Here is a 19,207-nt window from a genome sequence, read left to right as displayed (position 1 = left end):
TCTGCAGGAGGACAGGAGCGTTACAATACTCAACATCTGCAGGAGGACAGGGGCGTTACAATACTCAACATCTGCAGGAGGACAGGAGCGTTACAATACTCAAACCATCTGCAGGAGGACAGGGGCGTTACAACACTCAAAACATCTGCAGGAGGACAGGGGCGTTACAACACGCTTGCGTCCGCGTAGAATTGACGCGTTGTTACATTTTTGGAGAGGTGCACGTCAGGGTACGCCGAAGGGTACGCGTGCTACGCACAGCCTATGACGTAGCTACGACAGAAGTATAAATTGGGCTTTAGCCAAACACTGAGGTTAAGGAGTTTTGAACTAAGCAGCCTTTCCACCTCTGATTTGTCTTTATGAGTGACTAGAATAGCTGAGTCATCTGCAAATAAAAACAAATTACAGTCTATAGCTGACGACATATCATTGACATATAATAAAAAAAGTGAGGACCCAACATACTCCCCTGGGGAACTCCACAAGTTAATTTAAGTGGTGAGGAAAAGGTCCCATCCACATCTACGACCTGTTCTCTGCCCACCAGGTATGACCTCACCCACTGAAGAGATGCAGGAGAAAATCCTAGGGCTTTTAGTTTATTCAAAAGTACATCATGCTGAACCGTATCAAAGGCCTTTTGAAGGTCTATTAACACCATGCCACAAAAATTCCCCGTTTCTACCTCTTTCCTAATAAAGTCTGTAAGATAAAGCAAACAGGTATCAGTGGAATGGGCTTTTCTAAAGCCTGATTGGAAGTCAAATAAAACATTATGTTCTGCTAAATAACTGTTTATTTGCTCATAAATTATCCTTTCCAGAATTTTTGATATTGAACACAAGATAGATACCGGGCGGAAATTTCCAGGATCAGATTTGGGCCCCTTATTAAATAAAGGTATCACTCTTGCCACCTTAAATTTACTAGGGAAATGGTTATTTTCAATGGATAAGTTAATAAGATAAGTTATGACAGGAGTGATTATTTCAGCAGCATCCTTGAGAAATCTGGCAGGGATGTTGTCAAAACCGGTAGCCTTGGAAGGATTTAGGCCTTTGAGTTTTTTGAGTACCAGCTCCTCTGTTGCTTGTTTAAAATAAAAAGTAAAATAAAAAGTTGAACTATTGCTAGACTAATATGTATGAAAAATGTACTGAAACATAGTGAAATATAGACAGGTAAGCAACCTTTCCATGCTATTTCAATGCCCCCAAAAATGTGTTTTCTGTAAAGTAAAAATAATTATTTTATGCATCCCTACAAGTATATGCCTACAAGATACAACAAACCTGGTGTTCTTCATATATATTTTTAGTGAATTTTAAATCTAAATATTAACTAAGTATTATAAGTTGTTTCCGCTGTTGTCAGGAAGAAATGCAAGTGATACTTCAACTTCCACACTCCGCACAAACACTCGGATATGCGCCCGAATAATAAGTTGGCCAAGTTGCATGTTTCAAATGATAAGCCGTGTTTGAGGTCGATGGATGATGGGCGAACGTTTGGATTTCCTGTTCATACTGTAATAACCACAAGGACCATAAAATCCTATGGATTTTATTTTCTGCGAATTGCAGAATAAATAAAATCTTGGTGAACTAATCCTCTTCTAGTCGACTAATGTTTAGTTGAGTATTGGGGGGCAGCCCTAATATTTTTTTTATCCGATGAGAAGACGTGCATAAACTAGGATTGAAACACATTTACTGAATTAAAAACCTCATGTGACTTTGGCTCAGCGACAGCTGTGATTGGATAACTGGAGTAACCAGTGGACCAATGGCGTCGCAGCATCTCTAATGTTGGTTTGGTGTTTCTGAAACGCCGGAGTCGAAGTGTGTGATCAGAATGATTGGGTTTAATTCCCTCCAGAAGCGTCTCACACACACACACGAGTGTGTTCCCGAACACCAGCATCCGAACGCAAGAGAACATGACAGCGTTTATTGTGTTTCGTCTGACGCTCTGAGACACACTCGTTTATGATGGAGGGAAAGCAGCCACATTGCAGAAACTTACAGTTTATTACTGATATTTCGCACCAGGAACTGATGATTTTGTTTGTTATTTAACAGCTGGGATGAAACTGAGCTTTATATGTGAATGCTATAACTCTGGGTGTACACAGCGGTGGTCACTGACCTTCATGTCGGTGCCGCCGTGGGGCCGCTGCTTCAGAGCCCCGAACGGGTATGAGCCGTTGGCAGGGTTCAGGTCGGATCGGGCAGAGATGGAGTTCTCCCCGTTCTGGACCGGGTCACAGGCGTCGCAGCGGGACAACGGGTCTTCCTGATAGTTATTATACCTGCAGAACACACACACACACACACACACACACACAGGCCAGATGAAGCCGGAAGCAATGGGAGAAACACAACACAACACACAGATGTGTAACCGCCCAGAACTTGGTCACTGTGGTTTTCAAGTGTAATGCCACTACCATGCACTAGGGGGCTCTATGTTGCACTCCTCCTCTTGTATATAGCCAGCAGTGTTGCCAGATGGATGATAATTATCGTATTTGTACCATAATTTTGACCTCTGTATGATGTACTATATAATGCACTGAATGTATAATGAATATATAATGAAAAAAATCCCATAATGTATGATAATTTCAGAAATGTGTGACACTTCAAATGATGGTGGTTGTAATCTATACTTTGAGTGTTCTATCGTCATTGATCTAGCTGTGGATTCTACATCTATCGTCATGATCGTGAGGAGAACGCGAACGTGGCGTTACACGCGTCTTCCATCTCATCTCACGTTACGTCTCCTCGGCCAATCATCGTGGAGAATGACTCTCTCATGAACACAAGTTAATGTTCTTTTTGCATATTGTATACAAAGTTGTATAACATTAACATGTCATCTGTATGTTTTGCAGGAAGAAGAAAAAAGTAAAAAAAAAAAAAGATAGTTTGGTAATTAAGTCATTTTCAGGTCGTGTTAAAAAGTTGTTGTCTTGATAATTAGCTGTATTCTGTACGTTTGACTCTTGTACGATAATTTTTTTTCCAAATACACTAATTTTGAGCTTCTGGTACGATACTTGTACACACTGATAGCCAGGTAAGAGGAGAGACGTTAGTTTGGTGAAAGGGAAGCATGGTCGTCTTGTTTCCCCGTCTCAGAGTCCTGACTGAGAAACTGCGGTTTCAAGCTCAGTCCAGTAAGTCTTTTCTAGGTTTAGTTTGTAATGGTTAATTCTCTATGTAAGCTGTATTTTGTATTGGTTTGTTTGTACGTAGCATGCTAATGCTAGCCTGTGTTTTACTGTAGAAGGACTCTTTATACACACGCTTCCTTCACTGGCCGGCGAGCTCTAAAGACACAGTGGACCTAAACACAGCACACGGGTTTGGGTTTCATCTGGATTGTTTCACCACTGCATCATCTCTTCAGTTTATCCACATCTCTGTAACAAGCTCAACACACATTACTCTTCAAGAGTTTGGATTACTCCTTTGGACAATCGTCAGCTAAGGGTTTCTCTCTTTCCCACATTTGCAAACAAGAGTGACAGGAATCATTTGTATGACTTTGGGTTTTTGTGTTGCTGGGATTTCTGTATGTATAGTTTTTTCATATAAACTTTAAAAACTATATTTCCTTTTGTGCCATGTCTGTTATGAAGTTCATCTGTAAGAGTTTTAGCACTAGGGTTGATTGATAATCTAGTCGGTGGGTCCCTCCCTAACATTTATCATGTATCTTGCCTCCTTAAAAGTGTTTTTGCAGAGTTACAGCGGACCGTACCTCATCAGACGCACCATGGACTCGACGTCGGTCACCTGAGTCTGGTTCCTGCGGAAGATCTGCGCTCTGGGGTTCTGGCTGAAGGAGAACCAGGACCCGTACTCCTGAACCAGCTCCGGCCCTCCGCTGGCGTTGAACACCGCCTCGAAGTACCTGAAACAGCAGCAGATCAGGTGTGTGTGGGCTTTCTGCTGATAACAGAACGATGTAACACTGAACACTGTAAAGCTGCTTTGAAACATTAAACACTAGAGCTGGGGTACTCGAACTCGGACTCAGACATTTTGGACTCGGAAAAATGTGTGTGTGTTGATTTCTTTTTGCAGTTATTCTGTTCATTCATGTTTAATTCGTGCTTTAACTAGAAGACATTAAAGCACCGGTATTTATTGTTTGAATTTAATAAAAATTACAAAATTTGAAAGCAGAGACTTTATTCCACACCAAAAGAAACCTGTTCCGTCTTGTATGTTGGCGCATTGTCAGTGTCCTCTTTGCTCCGCTATATATTTGTCACTGTGTGAGAACATGATGTGTGGAGTGAGAGAAGTAGCAACAGTAACTTTTTAATTTTTATTTCTTCAGGTGTTAAAAAGCTTTAAATTTGCCTTTTGCAGCCCTGTATATATAAAGGCATGTGACATGTCCTGTTCTCCAGCACTCAGAGTCAGCGGTTTCCTCTCTTCATCCGGCAGAGGTTATGAGCGCTAGCGGACATCATGAGGTTGAAGACTTCACACAGATGTGGTCAGATGTGATATGAATACATCGCTGAAAAAACAACTCTGTACTTTTTTACAACCACTTCTGCATTTTAACTTTTCTTTAGAACATTTCCCAGCAACGATGGTTAAACCAACTGATCTGTGAGAACTGGATGAATTTCTCAACTGTCCACGCTGTATTAGGAACATTAAATACCAGACGTAAATGAAATCAATCATTCTCTTCTGTTAAATCTGCACTATTCTTCACTGGAATGAGCAGCTGGAACTCAATCCGTGTCTAGATGGATACTGTTATCTCAACTCAACTATAACTACAGCTACGGACTTGAACGTTATGTTTGACGCAATCTGTGCTTAGAAACACATTTCTGAAACATTCTTCCACCTAAAACACATGAGCGTTTAAAGCAGTCTGTTCATGCACACATGGCCTGAAGAGGAGTGATCGATGACTCTGGTTCGACTGATCGGGTCTCTTTACTCACGGGATGTTGTAGCTGGCCCAGTATCCCGTCTCAAACAGCTCTTCTGTTCGGTCTGCCATTACGATCATCCCACTGGAGGAAACACACACAGAACACACGTTATCAGGCGCTTCTGCTGCTGTAATGCAAACACACAGCAATCTGCTTCACTATTCAACAAGAAATAATCATGTAAATAGGAATTTCACATTTGAGTTAGTTCAGATTTTGTAATGTTTCTGAAAGAAACATTTATTTTTGGCTGCATTTATCTGATCAAAAGTACAGTAAAACAGTGAAATATTATTGTAATGTAAAACATGTTTTCTATGTGAATATACAGTAAAGTGTAATTTATTCCTGTGATCAAAGCTGAATTTTCAGCATCTTCAGTGTCACATGATCCTTCAGAAATCATTCTAATAATATTAGATATTATGATATGATGAGTTGATGCTGAAGAAACATTTATGATTATTATCAATGTTGAAAACAGTTTCAGATTTCTGTGGAAACCTTGATACACTACCATTAAATAGAAAATAAATAGAAATTATTATAGAAATAGAAATTATTACACACTTTTATTCATCAAGGATTGATTAAATGGATCAAAAGTGACAGTAAAGACATTTATAATGTTACAAAAGATTATATTTCAAATAAATGCTGTTCTTGTGAACTTTCTATTCATCAAAGAGGCCTAAAAAATAAAATGCATCACTGTTTCCACAAAAATATGAACCGTTCTCAACATTGAAAATAATCATAAATGTTTCTTGAGCATCAAATCATCATATTATAGTGATTTCTGAAGGATCATGTGACACTGAAGACTGGAGTAATGATGCTCAAAATTCAGCTATGATCACAGGAATAAATTACACTTTATAATATATTCACATAGAAAACAGCTGATTTACATTGGAATAATATTTTATAATTTTCTCTGTATATTTTTATCTAATGAACGCAGCTTTGTTGAGCAGAAGAGACTCTAAATTAAATTATCTTAATTATCCCAAACTTTTGACAGGCAGTGTGGCGTCTCTTCAGACGTTCTGTCTTAATTCCATAATGTTTATAAAATGTAAATTTGCTGCGATCTCCCTCAGTACTGTGACTTTAAGAGAACACGGATGCTTACGGGATCTGCTCCAGGACTGTGAAGAGCCCTAGTTGTGTGTATCCCTTTCCCGGGACAAACCGCTTGTAGTCGACCACCATCCACTGGTTGTTGTACCTGGCCATCACAATGTAGTTTCAAATGTGGACAACTTTCATTCACATGTGCTCATGTAATAAGATGCCCTGAGAGAGTCTCACGTTCCGCTGTTGTGTTTGCTGAAGATGTCGGCCCACGCCAGGCCGCTGTCCGCCAGCCGGTTGGCCACGATGTTCCTCAGCCACTCCATGACTGCGCCGCGGGGACGCACAAACCTCCACAGATCAGGGTTACTGTTGCCAATCGTGGTTTCCAAAGTTACCTGAGGGAAAACAAACTAATAGTAAGTAAGGGATCATGTACATCCATCCGGTTGTTATCTCAGAATAAACCCGACAGAGCGTTCAGGATCAGGTCCTCATCAGCCTGAACACACACACACACACACGTGAAGGGGGTTTATTCTGAGATAACACTCACACACACACACACACACACACACACACACATACACATACACACACACACACACACACACACACCTGAAGGGGGTTTATTCTGAGGTAACACACACACACACACACCTGAAGGGGGCTTATTCTGAGAGAACACACACACACACACACCTGAAGGGGGCTTATTCTGAGATAACACACAGACACACACACCTGAAGCGGTTTATTCTGAGATAACACACACACACACACACCTGAAGCGGTTTATTCTGAGATAACACACACACACACACACACAAACACCTGAAGGGGGTTTATTCTGAGAGAACACAAACACACACACACACACACACACCTGAAGGGGGTTTATTCTGAGAGAACACACACACACATACACACACACACACACACAAACACACCTGAAGGGGGTTTATTCTGAGATCACACACACACACCTGAAGGGGTTTATTCTGAGATCACACACACGCACACCTGAAGGGGGTTTATTCTGAGATCACACACACACACACACACACACCTGAAGGGGGTTTATTCTGAGATCACACACACACACACAAACACCTGAAGGGGGTTTATTCTGAGAGAACACACACACACACACACACACCTGAAGGGGGTTTATTCTGAGAGAACACACACACACACACACCTGAAGGGGGCTTATTCTGAGATAACACACAGACACACACACCTGAAGCGGTTTATTCTGAGATAACACACACACACACACCTGAAGCGGTTTATTCTGAGATAACACACACACACACACACACACAAACACCTGAAGGGGGTTTATTCTGAGAGAACACAAACACACACACACACACACACCTGAAGGGGGTTTATTCTGAGAGAACACACACACACATACACACACACACACACACACACACACACACAAACACACCTGAAGGGGGTTTATTCTGAGATAACACACACACCTGAAGGGGGTTTATTCTGAGATAACACACACACACACGCACACCTGAAGGGGGTTTATTCTGAGAGAACACACACGCACACCTGAAGGGGGTTTATTCTGAGAGAACACACACGCACACACACCTGAAGGGGGTTTATTCTGAGAGAACACACACACACACACACACACACCTGAAGGGGGTTTATTCTGAGAGAACACACACACACACACACACACACACAAACACACCAGAAGGGGGTTTATTCTGAGAGAACACACACACACACCTGAAGGGGGTGATTCTGAGAGAACACACACACACACACACACACACCTGAAGGGCGTTTATTCTGAGATCACACACACACACACACACACACACCTGAAGGGGTTTATTCTGAGATCACACACACACACACACCTGAAGGGGTTTATTCTGAGATCACACACGCACACACACACACACCTGAAGGGGTTTATTCTGAGATCACACACACACACACGCACACACACACCTGAAGGGGTTTATTCTGAGATCACACACACACACACACACCTGAAGGGGTTTATTCTGAGATCACACACACACACACACACGCACACACACACCTGAAGGGGGTTTATTCTGAGATCACACACACACACACACACCTGAAGGGGTTTATTCTGAGATCACACACATACACACACACACCTGAAGGGGTTTATTCTAAGAGAACACACACACACACACACACACCTGAAGGGGGTTTATTCTGAGATCACACACACACACACACACACACACACACCTGAAGGGGTTTATTCTGAGATCACACACACACACACACCTGAATGGGTTTATTCTGATCACACACACACACACACACACACACACACACACACACACACACACACACACACACACACACACACACACACCTGAAGGGGTTTATTCTGAGATCACACACACACACACACACACACACACACACACACACACACACACACACACACACACACACACACACACACACCTGAAGGGGGTTTATTCTGAGATCACACACACACACCTGAAGGGGTTTATTCTGAGATCACACACACACACACACACACACACACCTGAAGTGGTTTATTCTGAGATCACACACACACACACACACACCTGAAGGGGGTTTATTCTGAGAGAACACACACACACACACACACACCTGAAGGGGGTTTATTCTGAGATCACACACACACACACACACACACACACACACCTGAAGGGGTTTATTCTGAGAGAACACACACACACACACACACCTGAAGGGGGTTTATTCTGAGAGAACACACACACACACACACACACCTGAAGGGGTTTATTCTGAGATAACACACACACACACACCTGAAGGGGGTTTATTCTGAGAGAACACACACAGACACACCTGAAGGGGGTTTATTCTGAGATAACACACACACACACACCTGAAGGGGGTTTATTCTGAGAGAACACACACACACACACACACACACACACCTGAAGGGGGTTTATTCTGAGATAACACACACACACACACACCTGAAGGGGGTTTATTCTGAGAGAACACACACACACACACACACACCTGAAGGGGGTTTATTCTGAGATCACACACACACACACACACACACACACACACACACACACACACACACACACACACACACACACCCCCACACCTGAAGGGGGTTTATTCTGAGATATCAACCGGCTGGATGTACATTATCCCGCTTATTACACAGATTATTGCCATATAAGTACATAGTTAGACATGAAATATTAATCTGAGTTGAAATATTGTATTAGGTCTTTAAACGCAAAGCTTACACGGAGAGAGCAGTTTCAGCACTGCAAGTTCAAACTAGACGGACATTTAAGAGATACGGTTTACAGTCATAAGTCAAGTCAAGTCAAATATATTTATATAGCGCTTTTCACAATACAGATTGTATCAAAGCTGCTTCACAGTATCAATCAAAACAACTTAATGTTTGTTTATTACTGGAAAAAAGACATCCAAGTTTGGTAGAGCTGATCAATGGTATGATTGGTTAATTAATTTGAATATCCCCAACTGAGCAAGCCAAAGGCAACAGTGGCAAGGAACCGAAAAACTCCATCCAGTGACCTAATGGTGTCCTAACACCCCATCAGGTGACCCAATGGAGAAAAAAAACCTTGGGAGAACCCAGGCTCAGTCGGGGGCCAGTTCTCCTCTGGCGTTTATGAACTAGAGGCCGAATTTACAGTAACTGTAAGATAAAAAATTTATATGAATGCCTGGCTAAATAGATGCGTCTTCAGTCTAGTTTTAAACTGGGAGAGCGAGTCTGAGCAACGAACAATATCAGGAAGGCTATTCCAGAGCTTCGGAGCTAAATGTGAAAATGCTCTTCCTCCTTTGGTGGATCTGGATATCCTAGGAATGACCAGAAGCCTCGAATCTAGTGATCTTAAAGAGCGCAATGGATTGTAAGGCGATAGAAGATCCGTTAAATAGACTGGAGCTAAACCATTTAGAGCTTTATAAGTCAAAAGCAATACCTTGTATTTAATACGGAACTTTATAGGTAACCAATGAAGTGATGATAAAATCGGTGTTATATGATCATATTTTCTTAATCTAGTAAGAACTCTAGCGGCTGCATTTTGGACTAACTGTAGCTTGTTTATTGAAGATGCAGGACAACCAGCTAATAAAGCATTACAGTAATCTAGTCTCGAGGTCATGAATGCATGAACTAACTTTTCTGCATCAGAGACTGATAGCATATTACGTAACTTAGCAATGTTTCTAAGGTGGAAAAAGGCTGTTTTTGTAACATATGAAATATGCTTTTCAAAAGACAGGTTGCGGTCTAGTATAACACCCAGGTCTTTTACTGTAGCGGATAAAGTAACAGGGCATCCTACTATGTTAAAGTCGTGCTGTGAAAGGTTTTGTGGACGGTTTTTAGAACCGATAAGTATTACCTCTGTCTTGTCTGGATTTAATAAAAGAAAATTATGCGTCATCCAATCTTTTATATCTTTAACACAATCTGTCAATTTGGATAATTTAGCGTATTCATCTGGCCGTGAGGAAATATATATTTGGGTGTCATCAGCATAACAATGGAAACTAATTCCATGTTTCCTTAGAATATTACCAAGTGGCAGCATATATATTGAGAATAATAAAGGGCCTAACACAGATCCCTGCGGCACTCCATAGTTTGCCGAAGTTATAATCGATTTTTCTCCATTTAAGTAGACGAAATGGTAGCGGTCAGATAAGTATGACCTGAACCAGCTTAATGCTTGTCCTTGAACACCAGTGTAATTTTGCAGTCGATCTAAGAGTATTGTGTGATCTATAGTATCGAACGCAGCACTAAGATCAAGTAAAACTAGTACTGAGATACAGCCTTGGTCCGAAGCTAAAAGTAAATCATTTGTGATTCTAACAAGCGCAGTTTCAGTGCTATGATGTGGCCTGAATCCAGACTGAAACTTTTCATAGATGTCGTTTTCTTGCAAGAAAGAGCCGAGTTGAGCGGACACAACTTTTTCTAATATTTTTGACATAAATGGAAGATTCGAAATGGGTCTGTAATTTGCTAGGTTATTTGCATCTAATTGTGGTTTCTTAATAAGAGGTTTTATAACTGCCAGCTTGAACGTTCTTGGAACATGACCTAAAGATAAAGATGAGTTAATAATATTGAGAAGAGGCTCTTCCACTACAGGTAACACTTCTTTCAGTAGTTCAGTTGGTATAGGATCTAATAAACATGTTGTTGTTTTAGATGAAGTGATAAGTTTATTTAACTCTTTTTGTTCTATGGTTGTAAAGCATTGTAATTGTTCTTGCGGGGTAATAATTGCGGCCGAATTATAAGGCGCGAGCAAAGATCGAACGTTTACGATTTTGATTCTGATGCTTTCAATTTTCTCGGTGAAGAAGTTCATGAAATCATTACTACTAAACTGTAACGAGGTATTTTGTTCAGACGACGTCTGTTTATTTGTTAGTCTAGCCACGGTATTAAATAAAAACCTTGGATTATTTCGGTTGTTTTCTATTAATTTGCTGAGGTGCTCAGCCCTGGCCGTTTTAAGTGCCTTTTTATAAAGTGACATACTGTCTTTCCACGCGATTCTAAAGACCTCTAAATTAGTTTTTTTCCATTTACTCTCTAAATTACGGGTTTCTCTCTTTAAAACATACGTAGTATTATTGTACCATGGTGCTATACTTTTTTCTCTGACCTTTTTTAATCTAATGGGTGCAACAATATCCAATGTTCTAGAGAGAATGTTGCTCATAGTGCTAGTTAGTTCGTCTAATTCATCTGTTTGTTTGGGTTCAGGCAGCAGCTGGGACAGATCAGATAAGCTATTTGAGAAATGATCTATGGTGGATGGACGAATTGTTCTACCTGGTCGATAACGTGGCGCAGCATGACATATTACAGCAGTGCGTAATATGCAAGTTACCAAGTAGTGGTCAGTGACATCATCACTTTGTGGAATGATATCTATATCGGTTGGATCGGTTCCATATGATATAATTAAATCGAGTGTATGATTAAGACGATGAGTTGGTCCGGTGACGTTTTGCTTGACCCCGAAGGAGTTTAATAAATCTGTAAACGCAGCCCCTAACGCATCATTTAAATTATCTACGTGTATGTTAAAATCTCCAACAATTAATGCTTTATCGACGTTGACCAAAAGATCTGATAGAAAGTCAGCAAACTCTTTTAGGAAATTGGCGTAAGGCCCTGGAGGTCTATATACGGTAGCCAATGCTAGAGATAATAGGGATTTTTTTCTTACATCTAAGAGCGTAACATTTAGCACAAGCACTTCAAACGAATTAAACCTATGACGAGTTTTCTGAGTAACATTAAGGATATCTCTGTAGATTGTTGCAACACCGCCGCCACGACCGATCAGACGGGGCTCATGCTTATAACAGTATCCTGGCGGAGTAGACTCATTTAGACCGAAATAATCATTTGGTTTAAGCCAGGTTTCAGTAAGGCACAGAACATCGAAATTATTATCTGTGACCATTTCATTTACAATAACCGCCTTAGGTGTGAGCGATCTAATGTTTAGAAGACCTAGCTTTAGAAATTGTTTTTGTTCACTAATAGCGAGATTTTTTGTTTTAATAACAATTAGATTTTTTCTAGATCCTGCAGTAGATTTATTATTTGATCTTAGTAAACGAGGAATAGACACAGTTTCTATGCAATGTTCTACACTAGTATTAATATCAATTAAATTGGTGCAGTAGAGACTGTGATTTGGATTTTTGGTTACTAGTCACTTATTACACAAGTAATCAAGTATTCCACATCAAGTAATTAATCAAGTATTCCACAGAGCCGTGTAATAAGAAGATAATAGTTTTAAAGAGCCTCACCAAACCACTGCTGAGCAAATAAAAGTCATCGCCTGAGAAAATACTGCCAGGATAGGAGGAAAACACCTGAGTGTTCCCGGGAATAGTCATCTTTCCTGCAGGAACAGTGATGCATGCATTACATATTATATAAATAATGATCGTGATTTTAAGAGTAAAAGACTGTAAAAATGCTACGCTGAAAAACTGTTAATTGATTATCAAAACGTTTCGGAACTATATACGGTGGATAACTGATAGATCTTACCCTTACTTACAGTAAATACCGTTAAATGTAAGTTTTTGGACGTGAAAAAGAACATTGTATAATTAACAGTGAAAAAACGTAAATTGACATTCCCACAATTCCCTGCGTGACACTTCACATTTGAAAATCTTTGTTAAAATAACGTTTTACTTCGTTTTTTTCTAATCAGTTACTGGTATGTTCATTAGGGTTTTAGGATACATTTAATATTGTTAAATTAATGTTTATTACATTTTTAAAATTTCATGTGTGTAACCATGATGGTGTTTAGTGTTTGTGTGAATGAGACTGTGCAGGCTCTATATATTACTATTAACTTTCTCAGCTTGTGGAAAGCTGTTTGTGATGAGCTTTGATTCATCATGTGACTCTCAACACCACTTTGATTGGTAGTTGTCAGCATATTACAATGGTACAAAACCGATATAAGAACTTTAATATTTCTGTAAATTAACATTATAACAGATAATGAAATATGTTTTTTTACTGTAAATTTAAGTTAGGTCTATAAAACCTAAAATGTTGCTACCGTATTGTTTACGGTACATTTCTGGCAACCACAGCTGTAGTATAATATTGAATACAAACAGAAGTGTATGTGTCTGTAAACATTTCTCGCCTGTGGGAGATGTGCGGTATGCGAAACTGTATCTCTTCATGATCCGCAGCATGGACTGATAGGTGTTCCACGTGTCATGTGACACCAGCAGGTCCTGGCGGCCCGGAAGCACTTTGATGAGAGCGGAGCAGGAGCCGGAGCCCACGGCCCGAGTGCGGCTGGATCTGTTGAGCGCAGACTCCAGGTCCTCCAGGTCTCCCCCCATCTGGAACAGGCTGAACGCACATGCAATAATAATAATAAATATAGCTGTGAGCAGCAATTATCAGGGTTCAAGCAGTTTAAGGCCTTTAAGCACATGCGTAAAAAAGATATTATTATTATTAGCAAGCATGTAACACTTAATATCATAGATGGAGATGAACATTTACATCCAATACAGTAAATTTACCATAGGAAATATTTGGATTTAAAGTTTTTTAACAGTTCACAACAATTTATTGGCCGATGGCGGACAGGTTTTTTGAGATACGTCAATGTACAGCATAGACAATCATGGTAGCTCGAATAAAGAAACGGCATGCCAATTTCCAAGTCAATCGGACTAACAGTTGCATAGTTATGATCATTTTCATGTCTTTTTCAATTTTACAGCGCCACCGAGTGGCCAATCGCTGCGGGTTTTTTTTACTGTGACCTCAGATGGTGCTCTTACATATGTGTGCCAAGTTTGGTGAAAACATCTCATTTCCTTTTTGAGTTATAGCCATTTTAGTAAAAGTGGCTCCTCCCACTTCTAAAATTTTGACGCCCCTTAGCGACCGTGAATCAAAATTTCACATTTTTTAAGATAATTATTGACAGTCGGACTCCAGAGAATCTTTCTGTAATCTTTCGTACTTTTGGTCGCTGTAGGGGCCCGTCAGGCCGATCGGGACGGGCCTTGGTGACGTTGTAGGTGTTGTGAGTACTACCAGTCCTGAAAGTTTCAAGTCTCTAGGACTTACGGTTCGTTCTGCCCGATCAGTTTTAGGGGAGAATGCTGATCCTTGGTAAATTTAACAATGGCAATAGGGTTTCAGCATTACACGCATGAACCCCTAATAATAATAATAATAATACAACATGACATTCTGCACATGGACAAAAGGGAAAAAAGTATATATACTAAACTCACAGGAAGCCGAAGGGGTTGATGGAGAGGCTTCCGGAGGGAAAGTCCACCTTCCCGTTATAGCCGTCCTCCAATCCCTGCAGCTGCAGCAGAGACAGGCGGACCTGAAAGAGAACAGGCCATGAACTAGAAGAGGACCTGAGAGAGAACAGGCCATAAACTAGAAGAAGAGGACATGAGAGAGAACAGGCCATGAACTACAAGAAGAGGACCTGAGACAGAACAGGCAATGAACTAGAAGAAGAGGACCTGAGAGAAAACAGGCCAGGAACCAGAAGAAGCGGACCTGAGATCAATTATATCAATGTTGTATATATATATATATCATATTGTCCAGCCCTAAAACGTGTATAGTTTTTATCAGTGTTTATTTAAAAATGTCCGATTATGCAGAACCTCTCAGTGTTTACACCTCTCAGTGTTTCCGTCTGCCTCTCAGTGTTTCCGTCTGCCTCTCAGTGTTTCCGTCTGCCTCTCAGTGTTTCCGTCTGCCTCTCAGTGTTTCCGTCTGCCTCTCAGTGTTTCCGTCTGCCTCTCAGTGTCTCTGCCTCTCAGTGTCTCTGCCTCTCAGTGTCTCTGCCTCTCAGTGTCTCTGCCTCTCAGTGTCTCTGCCTCTCAGTGTCTCTGCCTCTCAGTGTCTCTGCCTCTCAGTGTCTCTGCCTCTCAGTGTCTCTGCCTCTCAGTGTCTCTGCCTCTCAGTGTCTCTGCCTCTAAGTGTCTCTGCCTCTCAGTGTCTCTGCCTCTCAGTGTCTCTGCCTCTAAGTGTCTCTGCCTCTCAGTGTTTCTGCCTCTAAGTGTCTCTGCCTCTCAGTGTCTCTGCCTCTCAGTGTCTCTGCCTCTCAGTGTCTCTGCCTCTCAGTGTATCTGCCTCTCAGTGTACCTGCCTCTCAGTTTCCGTCTGCCTCTCAGTGTTTCCGTCTGCCTCTCAGTGTTTCCGTCTGCCTCTCAGTGTCTCTGCCGCTCAGTGTCTCTGCCTCTCAGTGTCTCTGCCTCTCAGTGTCTCTGCCTCTCAGTGTCTCTGCCTCTCAGTGTCTCTGCCTCTCAGTGTTTCTGCCTCTCAGTGTCTCTGCCGCTCAGTGTCTCTGCCTCTCAGTGTCTCTGCCTCTCAGTGTCTCTGCCTCTCAGTGTTTCTGCCTCTCAGTGTCTCTGCCTCTCAGTGTTTCTGCCTCTCAGTGTCTCTGCCTCTCAGTGTTTCTGCCTCTCAGTGTCTCTGCCGCTCAGTGTCTCTGCCGCTCAGTGTTTCTGCCTCTCAGTGTTCCTGCCTCTCAGTGTTCCTGCATCTCAGTGTTTCTGCCTCTCAGTGTTTCTGCCTCTCAGTGTTTCTGCCTCTCAGTGTTTCTGCCTCTCAGTGTTTCTGCCTCTCAGTGTCTCTGCCTCTCAGTGTCTCTGCCGCTCAGTGTCTCTGCCGCTCAGTGTCTCTCTGCCTCTCAGTGTTTCTGCCTCTCTGTGTTTCTGCCTCTCAGTGTCTCTGCCTCTCAGTGTCTCTGCCGCTCAGTGTCTCTGCCGCTCAGTGTCTCTGCCGCTCAGTGTCTCTGCCGATCAGTGTCTCTGCCGATCAGTGTCTCTGCCGCTCAGTGTCTCTGCCGCTCAGTGTTTCTGCCTCTCAGTGTTTCTGCCTCTCAGTGTCTCTGCCTCTCAGTGTCTTTGCCTCTCAGTGTTTCTGCCTCTCATTGTTTCTGCCTCTCAGTGTCTCTGCCTCTCAGTGTTTCTGCCTCTCAGTGTCTCTGCCTCTCAGTGTTTCTACCCCTCAGTGTCTCTGCCTCTCAGTGTTTCTGCCTCTCAGTGTCTCTGCCTCTCAGTGTCTCTGCCTCTCAGTGTTTCTGCCTCTCAGTGTCTCTGCCGCTCAGTGTCTCTGCCTCTCAGTGTTTCTGCCTCTCAGTGTCTCTGCCTCTCAGTGTTTCTACCCCTCAGTGTCTCTGCCTCTCAGTGTTTCTGCCTCTCAGTGTCTCTGCCTCTCAGTGTTTCTGCCCCTCAGTGTTTCTGCCGCTCAGTGTCTCTGCCGCTCAGTGTCTCTGCCTCTCAGTGTTTCTGCCTCTCAGTGTTCCTGCCTCTCAGTGTCTCTGCCTCTCAGTGTTTCTGCCTCTCAGTGTCTCTGCCTCTCAGTGTCTCTGCCTCTCAGTGTCTCTGCCTCTCAGTGTTTCTGCCTCTCAGTGTCTCTGTCTCTCAGTGTTTCTGCCTCTCAGTGTTTCTGCCTCTCAGTGTCTCTGCCTCTCAGTGTTTCTGCCTCTCAGTGTTTCTGCCTCTCAGTGTTTCTGCCGCTCAGTGTCTCTGCCGCTCAGTGTCTCTGCCTCTCAGTGTTTCTGCCTCTCAGTGTTCCTGCCTCTGTGTCTCTGCCTCTCAGTGTTTCTGCCTCTCAGTGTCTCTGCCTCTCAGTGTCTCTGCCTCTCAGTGTCTCTGCCTCTCATTGTTTCTGCCTCTCAGTGTCTCTGCCTCTCAGTGTTTCTGCCTCTCAGTGTTTCTGCCTCTCAGTGTCTCTGCCTCTCAGTGTGTGTAACCGCAGTCGCTCCGGCCGACGGTGACGTCACACACACACCCTCTATGTTTGTCGGGGAACGTGTTTTTTCTTCACGCACCTGATGCCAGTACGGTGAGTCCGCATGCGTGTCCATCTGCTGATTGAGCCACTGCAGGTTAGTGCTGATGTAGTCTTTGAGCCGCTGACAGTAGCTGTCGTCACGAGTAGACGGCTCACAGTAACCCATCAGTGTGTTCATCCAGTGCTGGTAGATCAGCTGTGGCAGACAGAAGATGAAGACTTTAGTTCAAACACTAGTGCACTTACACCCAAGAACTCTACTGTCTGTCATGAAGTGCACGTTGTGTTTCCGATCTCTGTGTTGATGTCACACATCTAGAGAAGCACAGTTTTATGCACCCCTTTTTAAGGCACTTATATGTTACAGTAAGTGGTAATGACAAACAAGTTTGTCCTAAATGACACACTATACAATCAACCGTCTATCCATTCATCATCGGAAGTGTCCAACATTCCACACTTCAGTTAATTAAATGCATCATCTGGGCATCTGAAGTGTATTTTTGGGGATTTTTTCGCACTATTTATACTAATAATGGTTTAGAATAGTGCACAACTACACAAATCAGGACGACATACATACTTGATGGGGTGTACAAATAAAAAACAATCAGTGCATGGTATAACAGCTATTTTGTACAAAGCGCGCAAAAAATGCATGTAAAATTCGTGCCATCTTTAACAATCATACTGTAATGCTAGGAAGCTAGGAGCTCTGGCTGAGCTTTGACCTGTTGATTATTCTCATTATGGATGATATGGATTAGAGGTGAACCTGTGAGGTGGCGGACGCCTCCACGAGTCCAGCTGCATACGCCTGCAGAGAGTCATTATAGACAGCACTGGTGCTGACCTCCAGATACGCCCACCTGACACACACACACACACACACGCACACATCAATACACAGTCGTTTAACTGTCACCTACACTGAGAAATAATGCAATTCTTCATGTCACGCATGTTTAGTTTCTGCTATTTTGGACCAAATCAACATTACAGCAACCAAAGACTCGTTCTGCAATTCACGCCTCCTCGCATAAAGCTTTCTTACACAAAACATGTCTTACAAATTTTAAATCAATATATTGTTTTATCTGAATGAGTATGCAGGGTGATTTTCACATAGTTTTGAAACAAATATTCTAGGCTACGTGATACCATTTTCAAAAGTCTTGTGAAGAAATCATCAGTATGAGTTTCATGACCTTATTTCAGTGACATTTTTTTTTCTCAAACCACATATAAATGTCATTATCTTAAACCTACAAAATTTTACATACATGCTGTTGACATTATTGTAGCAGAGTTTGTGCTGAATACAGTGTAATAAAATAAGACTTAAGCCATGAAAATGTCACAAGTAACAGAAATAAGCACAAATGTCAGAGCATGTCAGAACACCTCCAGGACCCGAAAAACACGCTGGTTGAGTTAAAAGTAACACAAAATGTGTTGTCCTTATCTAGACACATAGATGTGTTAAGAAATAAACGGTTGTTGTTTGGGAGCCAAAAAACACCCAAATCTCTGTTTAGTGCAAAAACAGCCGCAGAGCTGTCGAGAATCAGCGCTGGTGCAAGAATCTGAGAGAGTGTTTCGAGAACGGGACTGAGACGACAACTTCAACAAGAAAGGTTATATGTGAAAAATAATCGGGGAGGGCGTCGCGTCATTCGCAGATCTTTATAAAGCGCCTCACTTCTCCAGCTCTTCGTCACTTCTCCACTTCTCCAGCT

The 19,207-nt window shown here is 42.1% G+C and overlaps 1 protein-coding gene across 1 annotated transcript in view; it reads right to left on the bottom strand.

Moving 5' to 3' along the window:
- The window catches only part of plbd2 (phospholipase B domain containing 2), a 28,785-nt gene that overhangs the window by 4,667 nt on the left and 4,911 nt on the right, over positions 1–19,207 (bottom strand). Inside the window, exons 2-11 of the mRNA XM_077238641.1 lie at positions 18,244–18,337; positions 17,506–17,664; positions 14,936–15,036; positions 13,819–14,033; positions 12,953–13,047; positions 6,293–6,453; positions 6,114–6,209; positions 4,988–5,059; positions 3,775–3,927; positions 2,152–2,314 (exon numbers count right to left, since the gene is read on the bottom strand). Coding sequence (XP_077094756.1) covers positions 2,152–2,314; positions 3,775–3,927; positions 4,988–5,059; positions 6,114–6,209; positions 6,293–6,453; positions 12,953–13,047; positions 13,819–14,033; positions 14,936–15,036; positions 17,506–17,664; positions 18,244–18,337 — 1,309 coding nt within the window. The remainder of the gene's footprint in view (positions 1–2,151; positions 2,315–3,774; positions 3,928–4,987; positions 5,060–6,113; positions 6,210–6,292; positions 6,454–12,952; positions 13,048–13,818; positions 14,034–14,935; positions 15,037–17,505; positions 17,665–18,243; positions 18,338–19,207) is intronic.

Source organism: Siphateles boraxobius, unplaced genomic scaffold, assembly GCF_051911475.1.
Source record: "Siphateles boraxobius isolate OS27281-9 unplaced genomic scaffold, OSU_SipBor_1 100, whole genome shotgun sequence".
In the NCBI taxonomy this organism is placed as follows: Eukaryota; Metazoa; Chordata; class Actinopteri; order Cypriniformes; family Leuciscidae; genus Siphateles; species Siphateles boraxobius.
This window is presented reverse-complemented; position numbering and strand designations above follow the sequence as displayed.